Raw genomic sequence first — 12,628 nt, forward strand, 5'->3', positions numbered from 1 at the left:
TATTGGCATAGCATTGTCAATCTCATTACTTTGCGGTAGAAGTCTTTCTACAGAAGCTGAAATAATGAAAGCAGTTGGCAGATTAGCAGGAGAATGTAAGCTTGGGAAGTGGGTAGGGTTTGTGTAAATTTGTTACATGTTAGAGCATTACCTATGTGAAAGATTCCATTGTGATATGCTTGCCTCCAGCACTGTAGTCACTTGTGTAAGTATCCATAGACTGAAGAAGATGATTGATGTTTTTGTAAACTTGCAGTAATAGAATAACTCACAGAATAACTAGTTTTACTGAAGAGTTAGCTTACTGTTGACTGAGAAGAAAGAAGTATCACTGCATAGTTCTCATATGGTTTCTCATCAGTTAAAACTGACAGGCTGTAAATTGAGCTTTAAAATTACCTGTTTATCACTCTTAGTGATTTTAATACTTGTATCTTATAAAGTTTATTAAGAGGAATCTGATTGTATATTACTTTTGTGATTTTAATAGGTTAAAATTAACTAATTAATTTACAGCACTCTGATGCCAGGGGTAAATTTGCAGCAATTAGTCATTTCATAGATCTGCAGTAGGAAAATAAAATATATATGATGAAACATTAAGATTATTTTAAGATATTTGTCATGATTGCTATTATGTTATATTCACCTTGATGAGATAAGTCAATTTTCATGTGCTCAGACCAGTTCCTGATGAACCCAAGCACATTAAATGTAAACTAAAAGGCTCAAACACATTGCAGATGGGTGAAGAACTGCAGAGTGAAATTGGTGAGTGTTCACATATTCTTAATTTTCTTCTAAGATACATTTATTTTTCTTGGTAGTTTGTTAAGACTATTATATATACAGATGTCATCAAGAGTAAATTACCTTCAATAACTTTAATATAAAAAACAGGTTTACATTCTCATTCACAGAGATTATAAGACTTCTGAATTGTCATTTTACAATTCTGGAGTTACTTTCTGATAAAATTTGTCTCTCACTTTGTACGTCAGGACATTCATTGTGCCTAGTTCAAGTTGTTCATAAATTTGTGTTTAGTTAATGTATTCTGAAATCTGAAAGGCCATAACAGCATTCAGACTATTGCTAAAGCATGGACTTCAAAGTGACACATTTTAAGGTTAACTTATCCTAAGAGGAAGAGATGGTAGGGATCAGTCTTCTCATTCTCCTTTTTTGCAGTTTGCAGTTGCACATGACATAGTGAGAAATTAAAAATTCTTACAGTATTTTGGGACATTGAAAGCTTGTGTGTGAATGAAGAAAGCACATAGAACAAATGAAGAGGTTGAAAACCAGCTTTCAATTTTAACATTTATTTTTCTTTTAACTTCTTCATAAGAAATAATATTTTTACTCAAAGAAGTGGGAAGCACAAGTATGGGATATGACTGTATAGATATATTTGGTTTATATCCACAAGACTGGGGGTTCTTATCAATGTATATAAAACCTGAAGAGAATGTTGGAGAGCAAAGAAATTGGAGCTGGGCTTTTCCTAAGTGTGTTTGGAGACAGTAAATAGAGGCAGTGGGCACCAAATGGAACATGGGATGCACCCCCTGAACATCAGAAAACACTTTTTCACTGTGAGGGTGACTGAACACTGGCACAGATTGCCCAGAGTTTGTGGAGTCTCCCTTCTTGAAGATAGTCACAAGCTGCCTGTCTGCAACTGCTCATGGTCGCCCTACTTGGGTAGGGGCTTTGAACCAAGTGACATCCAGAAGTACTTTCCAACCTCAGCCTGTCTGTGATGTAGTGACAGTTATTTAAATTTTCTCTATATTGAGTCTATGCTGTGTATGTTTATATTCCATATGTTGTATAATGTTTCATTAAAGCAGCTCCTGAGGTAATCATCCTAATAATCGTTTTAATCATCATCATCTTTTTTAACAGATGTAATGATTACAGATCAGTTTGGAAATCAGGTTCAGACAGTGACATCTGCATGTGTAAATTCCCTAGGAGTTTCTGGGCCTGGACTTGATAAATCAAATTTGAAAGTAACTTGGCAGGTATTTATAAGATGTCATGTAGTTTATTACATTGTGGTATTTGTGTGGTAATTGTCTTAATTCTGTTACACAGAATTGAACCAAAATTGTGGAATGGTAGTCAAATTACACACTAGTTGGTTGCTCAAAGCATTAAAATTGTATTATCCTGTTCTAAGGAACACAGCTGCATCTGTTAAAAACCTTATCACTGCTGCAGCTATACAATGTAGAGGCCAGTTCATTTTGTGCCTGAGTCAGGTTTGCTTTTTTTCTGGTTCATTGTCCTGTATGTTTTCTTCTATCTTGCTTTTAGTCTTTCCTTCTGTGTCATTTTATGTTGGTACAGTTAATTTTAAGATCTTTTGAAGAACCTTGTAGAACAGACTATTATCTGTACCTTTTAAAATATGCTGTATATAACCTGAAAAACAGGTTTCTGAGAAATTCTTGGGTTTGAAATGGGTCACTTCTTACTCATGAAGTTTATTTAAATTAAGCAGAAGGAATAGAACTTGCAGCTTAATTTTTAGTCCACTGGTCCAGTATCTCACAGTAAAAGCACCAAATAGTATTTATAAAATAAATGCTGTATGCTATATTGAAAAAATACTAATACATTTTACTTTGCTTTATTTGTTCTTTATAAAATGTTATCTTTGTTTCTCAATAGGAAAGTACTCAGACAATGAAAGTAAAAGGTATTCGATATAAACCCTGTTTACTCGGAAGCAAAGAACTGTGCTTTGCTTGGCGTGAATTTTCTGACTTTATCAGAGTGAATTTAGTAGCAGGATCCCCAGCTAAACTGCAGCTTGTGGATTGGCCAGAGTTAGAAAAGGTAAGTTGAACAATTGTGGTTTGAAGAAAAAGCAACGTGGTCTCTAGTCAAGTATTTTAATTCCATGTTTTGTGCAACAGCTAACTATATTAGACTTTTAAAAATAAACTTACTTTGGAGTAATCTAACTCATATGTGTACATTTACAGCCTTAAATATTGTAAGCTTTATTCTTCCCCATTTGTCTTTCTACAGATTGTGTAACTTTCGTTTGGTGCAGTAATTTTACTGTGGATTGTAAGCTTTATTCTTCCCCATTTGTCTTTCTACAGATTGTGTAACTTTCGTTTGGTGCAGTAATTTTACTGTGGGCTGGATCCTGACCCCCATCTTTCACTGCTGTAATCCTTAGTGGTAGTAACGGCTGGCAGCCTATCTCTCCATCTCTTACTGGGGTTTTTTGATGTTCAGGATGTAGGATAGCAGCCCCAAATTTACTTCAGTTTACAAGTGTTTACTGTCAGAAAGTAAACACTTAGACAGTGGAGTACAGGACTTAAAGGAAATGGGTGGAGATTTTTGGTGCTGTACATCTATTTGCCTTGGATTTTTCAAATTATTTTTCAATGTTTACTTTGGCTATTCAAATAATAGTGTTTAACCTGCTGCAGAAACCAGAATAGAAAATTGAAAGTAGAAAAAACAAAATTGTAACTCTGAATAGAGGACAGGAATCATGATTGGTATTTTGGGAAAATTGAGAAGGAAGTTACTGAAGAAAATGAAACAAAAGGTTCAGGGGGTTGTGTAACTATTTTTGTTCTCTAGGCAGCTGTTTAAGTATATCAGAAAATAAAAGTTTTAGGCCATAGCTCTTCCTACGACAAAGACACTGCTAAGGCCCTTGAGAATCATGTCCTTCCTTTTGGTCACATCAACAGGAGTAACCCAGGTCATTTAATTCAAGCAGTGCATTGCATTCTAACAAGAGAATATAAACAAAATAGAAATACATTCCTGCATACCCTTAAGTCATGGTCTAGCTGTTCTGGGAGACAAATAGTATGGAAAAGTTGAACACCATTGCCCTGGGGATTCCTGAACTGCCCTGAATGTCCAAGATATGTAGAATTTAATAGTATCATGCATTTGTATCTCTTCCAGCCTGTTGCAGTGATTAATGGTAGAGAATTGCAGAGGCCCCTTATTGTTCAGTTGTGTGATCAGTGGGGAAATCCAACTCCTGAACCTAATGTCAAAATCAGCCTTACAAAGAGTAACAACTTAAAGGTAAGACTTGGCCTTATTAGCTGACCTTTGTTTAATACAAGTTTTTTTGTCATGCTTACAGTATGTTAATTTTCAGGACATTTTTGAAAATGCTAATAAAATATTGTAAGAGCACAACAAAATAATTAATGTAGCATAAGAATAGTGGCAACAAATAACATAAACAGGTCCCAGGACAACAGCCACAAATATAACAAAATTCCTGTGGGACAGTATCTGAGTATAATTTGAATACATTCCAGATCTTCTACAGAACCTTTTTCCAAGTTTTGCATGCATATCACACCACCACAGCCCCCATGTTATCAGAGGTAATTTACTGAATGACCATAATGATGATGATACAGTCTCAACTAGTAACCAAATAATTTTTATCCGGTTGTTCTTTGGTTTTGATTCCTGAATGTATGACTTACTGGTCTGTATATAAAGGTGGTCAGCCGGTTTGGGCCCCACTTGATTATCCTGTGAAAAGCATTGGCAGGATAAATGAATTAAAACAATGAGGATGCAAATCTAGCTCAAATTTAAGTGGTTACTGTCAGTTCCATGAATCAGGTATGAGTATCAGATGGTTTTCACATTGGTCTGTACAAAGGACTTTAACAGAATACTTTGACAGACCATTCATTAAAATTTTTATTCCTGTTTTTTTGAACAGAAAAAGGTCAGTCAAGCTGTCAAATAGTCCTGCCTATCAGTAAAGAGACTGTTATATTGACTATATTTATTATCAGGATATATTCATCCACCTCTGGACATAACATTTTTTCATTCAGGGCTGGTCCTGTTCTGTTTTTGTTCCTCCTTGCTGTGCATTTGTGTTCCTCAGTTTTCTCAGAATACACAACAACCAAGAACCTTCTTTTCCTCACTTCTCTAGAGCTGTGCCACAACCTTAGCTTTTGCCCAACTTAACTATGCTATTATTACTTTTTTTTATTGGATATTTTGAAGTAGATTTCTTGATATCTTGAACATTCTTCTTCTGTATTTTTTTACTGTCTTGTCTTAGAAGCCAGCCTCACAGTTTGGGGATTTTTTTTCTTTTCCCCAACTACTACCTTTATGGTGTCAACCGAAGTTCACTGTGGGTTCTAGTTATGTTCTCGAGAGAAGACGCAAACTTGGCAGTAGCACTGTGTGGGTATGCTGCCTGGTCAAATAGATGTTGTGGTGGCATGCTGCATCTTTTCAGATTTTATGCCTTCTCCCAGGGAGCACCAGCAGCATGTCTTAGAGTCCACAGGTTCTTTATCTTAGTGGGATGTGGCCAGGAGAAAGTGTTCTGAAAGCCAAGGTGGATCATTGTTGTAAAGTGTTTATTACAGCATGCTCTGGCTTGGCATTTCCAATAGGTTCTATGCAGAGTCTCCCAAAATAAATGAGAAGATTTTGGGAACTGAAATTCTCAAATAAGCTGTTCTCTATATTTCATATTCCACCCTCTAAGTCTCCAAAGCTTGATACAATGTAGCATGCATTTCTGTACTCCTTTATCTTACAGATCTAAAGCTAAATGAGAACCGGAGTACTGTAACAGGCACTAAATAGTTTGTAGAAGATTCTTGGATCTGAAAATACATTCAGATTAACATCTGCTATGGATGATCTGATAGCATCAGTAGCAATTTAAAAAATAACGTTTATAAAATATTAGAACATATTAATGAAGAAAAATATGCTAATTCAGATGAAGTGATTGCTTTTAAAAACTGGCAGAGAATTTGAAACCTCTTCCTTAATATTGTCTTCATAACAGTATCTTTCCCTAATTTACAGTGCAAAAATTTAACTGTAGCTCGAATCAACAGACAGTATGTAGGCAAATGAGATAAACTTTTTATCCTAAGACTTAATACTGATTCTGTATCATTGAAAGAATTTATCTTTTTTTTTTTGACAGCTTGTTCCTTCAAACCAGCAACATAAAACGGATGACACTGGTAGGGCTAACCTGGGAGTTTTTAGTATTCACGCACCTAGGTAAGTTGTGAAAACCAGATGCATTTCATAAAGTAGTACCAAGTATTAATCTAGAGCCAAGATCAAACATTGGTTATTCATATGCAGGTGGATGGACAGATAGTAAGTTCTAGAAAATTAAGTGCTTAACTAAATAAAATTCAGTAGCTGCTTCTTTGATCTACTGAGAAGTTGCTGCTGTAATTTTCTGAATCCTATTTTTTTCTGGTGATGGTAAACCTCATCTTATTATTGTCAACCTGCACCAAGTGCAAGTGGTATTTTAAACCACTTTAAAGTTTTGAAATGTATAGTCTTTAGGTGGCAGACACTATGCTTTTAAAGTAGGAACACATTCTAGGAGGGTTTAAATCCCACTTTCTCTGTGCTAGACATTGTTTTAAAGGATTAGGTAGAGAGTCCAAAGGAATTTTAAATACATATATATTTCATTTTTCCTATCTGCAATTGAACTGCTGAAGTCTCATTTCCAGCAGATGTGTGTCCTGTGGCTCCTGCTTCTTCATGTTGTGCTTCTTCATGCTCACTTCATGTGTAGGTTCCTTTACACATTTATGTTCCATATGGCTTTTCAAATTCATCATTTCTGTATCCTACTCATAGTCACAGTTCTGCAATCTACTCCCCATATCCCTGAATTTTCTGAGCAAGACAGGACAGGGTTGGCTTTAGGTTATTTTGAAGCTAGCAATAAGTGCTTGTTCTTTGCATTCAAATATGGAGGATTTGACCCATAATACTCTTGGAAGAAAATTGTATTAAATGCTGTTGATGGTACTCAGTAGTGTGTTTATAATGCCTGTGACTTGGTAGAAGGATGATTAATATTAATTATCAGTTTGTTACTGGAGGTTAGAAACAGGTGTGACATCATACTATTTACAGCATAATCAAAACTGACAGGAGAGTGCAGTCTCTATACAGTTAAATACTATTATTCCCAGTTACGTTTGAAAACTTGAAATTTAAGTTCTTAATACTGTAAAGAAAATAAGTTATTCGATAGCATTGAAGACATTATATACTTTCAGTGTACTTTGCTAGCTGTGAATGGTACTCAGATTCACTCTTTGGAAACTTTTTTCAAAGCAGAATACTCCTCACCATTTTGATTGCTTCCTGCTTTACTGTCTTCTGCTATTTGAAGCTGTAGTTGCTAGTGTCTTACAGGCAATGAAACATGATCAAAATAATGAAGTATTAACACAAACTTAATTAAGTTAATATTGTAAGAATAAATTAAACTCGTGACTTGTCTAATATTGCATTAACAGTTCCATTTTTTTCTTCTCTTTACTGCTACATTACTAGATATTGTTTAGCATGCTTTCATGTACATTATTCAGACTTGAAGCCTGTTGAAAATTGTCTTTTCAGAAGAGTTTTTACATCTGTTTTTATGATTTCTGTATATTGCAGGGGAGAGCACATTTTACAGCTTAAAGCCTCATACAACAAGACCGTATTGGATTGTCTTGTAATCACAATAAATGTCCTGCCTGATCCTGAGAAACCTGTTTGCTTGAATGTCAAATATGACAAAAGTCCTTCTTTTCCAGCAGGAAGTACCTTCCCTGGTAAGTATATGGATCTTTGGTGGAAACCAATGACTCAAGCTTTTAGTGAATTGCCTACTGTATTTTTTTGCTTTTTCTACTCTGTTTTCTTAGTTCTTTCTAACAGCTGTGTCTGAGATGTAACACTTGGACAGAAGAGATCTGTAGATCATCTTTGGAAAGCATTTCAAAAGACCACTTATTTATTTGTTCCAAATTTCTCCTCTTATCCATCTATAAATGGTAAAACTACAGAATCTCTTTTCTGTCTTATGAAAATACGATCTGAGCTCATTCATGTATGTTTTCCCTGATCTCTTTCAGTGGAATATTAACAAAGGAAGTAGCTATGAAATTCTAGGCCGACTGTGAGCCAAGACAAACCAAAAAGTAATCAGTAATCAAAATATTCTTTTCTCTTGCTGTATTCTCTCACAAAAGGGTTTGTTTTTTGACTGTCCTAACTTATCAGCCAACATTTTTATGGTGGGAGGTTGCTGTTTTTTAAAAAACTCCATACAGTGTTATGACCTTGATTAAATTCACAAGGTATTTTAGTTTTGCCTAAAGGAATCATAGAATGACAGACTGTTTTGGGTCGGAAGGGGCCTGTAAAGATCATCTACTTCCCCCTGCTAAACAGACATTTTTCAAATGTGGTGTGCAGTGTAAATCAACCAGGTTTTGATTTAAGAAGATAATTAAACAGCTTCTTCCAGGCAATATAATCTACATAGTATATATAACAATAATTTTTTAAATAAAATTAGATAATAAATTTGGTATTAACAGCCTTCTAAATAAATAAAATACTGACATCCTAATTATTTGATTTACTGGTAATCTCAGGTATACCCAAGGGCAGGCACTGTAATCTTGGAGGGGGTCATGCCTGAATTTTTCATGCACATCAAAGCTTCCTTCCTTAAAGTACAAAATTCAGTCCTGCATGAGCAGTGCAAGTTCATTTACATGCATTAAATCCATGTGCTTTGTTCACATTTTGAACTTGAAGAAGGGTAGCTTTGTTCTAGTTTGGATTGTATTTCCTTCAGATTACTGCACTTTCTATGTGATATACGCGTAAAGTGGAATTTTTCATATTGGGATATAAAGTGGTAGGTATTTTGACTGTAGAACCAGTCAACAGTGAAATGTCTCCCTATAGCCTATTTCTAACAGAACTGTGTCACCCTAGTCCATAAGAAGTTGCCAAACTCAGCTTCAGATTCAGAGTCTGATTGCTTGGGAAAATGCTTGTGATGTTGGTACAGTCTTTTTACAGCTTCCGTACCTTTCTATCCAAAGTTCAATGGCTAAAGTGCTTGTGAAGGAGGAGGGGGATTTGGATTTCCTGTCCTTGAAGGAAGAAAACACCTACTTAACTACCTAATGTTACTCATCATGAAAGCAAGAAACAGCCTGGCATGAGGTTTTGATAAGAATGATAAACTGAGAAAGGCAGGCTTGAAATTTTAGGATTTTTTTTTTTTTTTAAAGCTGTCATTGGATAAAGTAGGTGTTTGTTTTTTCCCTAAGGATTATTACCTGGTCTAATTACAGTGATAAGGAGAGAAGGTTTCTCATATCTGGTTTGAAATTCTAAATGGTTTTGGCTCTTTTTTATGTGCTTGTTTTGTAAGTTTATTTTCTCTTAAGTATGAGGGAGACACAGAAATTCATGAAGTTTGAGCTTCTTAATTCTGAATAAAAATAATCTTCAAAACTATGTTTTTCATCCTACAGATTTTATGGTTAGTGTTCTTTCTGAAGATGACACCATTATTAAAAATATTAATCCAGCACGGATTTCTATGAAAATGTGGGAAGCACAGAGCAGCCGGGTTAGGACACCAATTGATGTAAGTCACCAAAATGTATTTTCAAAATGGGTATAAAAATTCCAGCATAGGACAAACATACTTATAGTAGAAGCTGTGTTTCATTTGACTTAGATCCACATCCTGTTCTGGACTTTAAGTAACAAATATTACAGATCAACCCTGTGTGTTTATCAGCATCTGTCCTGTTACAAATTATCAGACTGGTCAAGCATCAATACTACAGTAGTGACAAAAATGTTACTATTCTGCAGAAGTTAACTCACAAGCATGGAGAGTACTAGAAGTAACCACATTAAATTTTGCAAAGAAAAGACTGAGAATTAAGATCATGAAATTTGTATCTAAAATATAGGCAGTCTCATTGACTCATTGTGGGCTATCAGTACTGCAAATCATCAAGTCTTGGTAGCATGTTACAAGTACTTTCAGTACATTGTATTAAATTTTTTGCATCATTCTTTACAGGTTACAACATTCAGCTGTAGTAAAGTGAAGGATGACAAGGAAGATGGCTTCTTCTACTTCAGGTATAATAGCATTTATTCTATAATTACTCATGGAACTTACTATACAAAATGCATAGTTTGAAATAGAAAGAAGTTTGTTTTGATAATAACAGTCCATCAGAATTAGAATGATATGGAAAAGGTGAAAGATACTAGCAAGATGCATTGAGATGAAGACCGAATTCTTTCCTAGATACTTTTGACATTTGTATAATCTGAGAGTAGAGAAGAAAAGAGTCTAAGATGATGTATTAGAATACATTCTGAGAAATGCTAGCAATAGTGGAACTACATTATCAGCTTGTAACTTATATGGTAACATTCTTTAATTCTTTTCAATATTGCTTCAACTACTGTAGAATTGCAGGTTGGACAAAGCAGACTGAATTCTTTTTTTACTACTTCTCTATCTGTGCATCATGACCTTGGTCCTGTCAGTTTAGTAGTTGTTCCTTGGGCTACTTATTCAGAAATAGTGTCTTAGATGAACAGTGGCAGAACTAGAGCTCGTCATAAGATGGTGCCTAACTGCCACAATCTTTCTACATCTATTTCTAGAAGACAATCTATAGGATTAGTTAAATAGTTATGGTACTAGCTGTTGATTCAAGCTTTTGCCTCCTGGGGGTGGGCTTTTCTTGACATAGGTGCCTGTAGTTTACTAGTAGTCCACAAACGTCCAAACTTAAAACTCCCATCCTTATTGAAAAATTTGAAAGGAGAGTAGACACTACCCATTAGCAGACCTTGTAGTAAAGTATGTTTTACTTGTTACTACTGGTGTCTGTGGCATCACATCTACCAAGTGACTTTCTCTTAGGTTTTTGTGTTTGTGGCACACTCTCAGATGGTTTTCATCTGTTTATTGCCAGTATATAAAAACTTCCATAGCAATTGTGTCATTTCTTTTTCTAAAGCCTGTGTCTGTCCAGACATGAGATTCTTAGCTGATTATTTACTAATTAGTGTTTTAATGTATCCTGACAAGGCAGATGCTACTGTCAATCTTAAGGTAGATAAAATGCAGAAAAGAATTGTTACTTCTGTATGTGAAATCTAAAAAAGGAAAAATCATGGCCTGTTCTAGAAAAATATTAAAGCTTTGGGATTTTGATTTTTCCAAATTAGGCATTCCAGGGAATCTTGAATATTACTCCTTCCCAAACAAAATCAGAAGAAATAAATTACTTAATATTGACAAAACAGTTAAAATGGTGTACATTGAAAACAAGAATTTCATTAATCCATTCAAGAGTGCCACATGTCATCCTTCAAAAAAAACCTGAATTTTGGCTGTTTGCATCTCCTCAAAAGTTTGTAAGCATTTGTAAGTTCCTGCTATCCCTTGCTAAACTCTGCAAAGATCCCCTGGATGCCATGTGGCCTTGGTGGGTGAAATTATAGCAGCAGAACTTCAGGTGTCTGGGCTTTTCTTTGTATTTTGATGGTAAGGGTCCTTTGCTAGTAGTCTACACTCTGGAATGCTGTTAGGTAGAATAAAAACTTTTTTTCTCTCTCACTATACTCAGTCTTGACCAGTGGTCCAGGTTACCCAACTTTGTACAATCTAAGGAAGGAATTGACTACTCTGATTTTATGAAAATTTTATTAAATTTGGAGAGAAATGGTTGTTCCAGATCAAGACATGTCTATGTTTTGTTCCGGTAGCTTTATGAAAAGTCTGAATAAGAAATGAAATGATGTAGACTTGCTGATTTCTGAACAATAGGGCCATGACAAACTTTCTGTCATATAGAAGAAACAAACTCTTGGAGGAGACTTTGCTCATTCAAGCTTCCAGACGCCTTACTCTAATTTTCAAGTAACTTTGATGGCCTTCTTGCTGAAGGAGGAGTATTATGCCTTAGTAGGGCTTTCTAACTAGTTTGAAGGATTACTCAGAGGTTGCTTGCATACTTAGACACTTGTGACTTCAGTATTGACTCATGTTTGCATGGGTTTTACTTTTGTTTTTTTTAGAGATAAAGTGGTTCCAGAGAGAGTGGGCACTTACATTATCCAATTTTCCTTTGCAATGGATAAGACAAATATGCTCAACAGCGAACAGGTTTGAATCTATAATTAATTGTAGGTAGCTAAGAACACATAATACAGAATCATTTGGGTGAAATGTTACGATACTTTGTAGGTTTAGAATGCAAATACTTTCACAAGTTTTGAAGAAAATTATATTTTTATTTTCTATAGTTACTGATTTCAAACTGTTGGTTATCAAAATTTATTTTCATTAACTTCTCTAAACAATTTGATGGTATTACAGAGGTGCATAATTTGAAACCTAGCAGAACTGCTTTATGGTTGTGCTAATTTATTGCAGGTCTGTCCATAAATTTCACATACATTTGTTTCAGTGTTTTTTTTGAGCAACCCTAGTGTGCATGTGATTTGCAGTTAATTATATTAATCTTTATTTTATTTTGTTTTATTTTATTCTTCCTCCTTTTTCTGCTAGATTATAGTTGAAGTTGTACCTAATGACCCTGTACGCTTGTTACCTGATTCTTTACCAGCTACTCCAGCAGTTTCCAATGTTCGAGCTCTTACCAGCCGTACACTGGTCAAGGATTTATACCTCCATTTAATGGTAACTATACTTGCATATAAAATCATAATTAGGGAAATACAGAAGACTGCT

General features: G+C 35.0%; 1 protein-coding gene across 2 annotated transcripts in view; it reads left to right on the forward strand.

Annotated features, from left to right (window-relative positions):
• Positions 1 to 12,628, forward strand: part of SMCHD1 (structural maintenance of chromosomes flexible hinge domain containing 1) — a 66,019-nt gene that overhangs the window by 37,702 nt on the left and 15,689 nt on the right. For both annotated transcript variants that reach the window (XM_005517233.3, XM_014257383.2), the window contains 10 exons: positions 683 to 771; positions 1,912 to 2,030; positions 2,683 to 2,850; positions 3,955 to 4,080; positions 5,987 to 6,066; positions 7,486 to 7,643; positions 9,369 to 9,484; positions 9,932 to 9,993; positions 11,953 to 12,040; positions 12,446 to 12,577. In XM_005517233.3, the coding sequence (XP_005517290.2) occupies positions 683 to 771; positions 1,912 to 2,030; positions 2,683 to 2,850; positions 3,955 to 4,080; positions 5,987 to 6,066; positions 7,486 to 7,643; positions 9,369 to 9,484; positions 9,932 to 9,993; positions 11,953 to 12,040; positions 12,446 to 12,577 (1,138 nt within the window). The remainder of the gene's footprint in view (positions 1 to 682; positions 772 to 1,911; positions 2,031 to 2,682; positions 2,851 to 3,954; positions 4,081 to 5,986; positions 6,067 to 7,485; positions 7,644 to 9,368; positions 9,485 to 9,931; positions 9,994 to 11,952; positions 12,041 to 12,445; positions 12,578 to 12,628) is intronic.

The sequence above is a fragment of the Pseudopodoces humilis genome, chromosome 1 (genome assembly GCF_049639895.1).
Source record: "Pseudopodoces humilis isolate 2021_Gansu_Grassland_sample_001 chromosome 1, ASM4963989v1, whole genome shotgun sequence".
NCBI classification, from domain to species: domain Eukaryota; kingdom Metazoa; phylum Chordata; class Aves; order Passeriformes; family Paridae; genus Pseudopodoces; species Pseudopodoces humilis.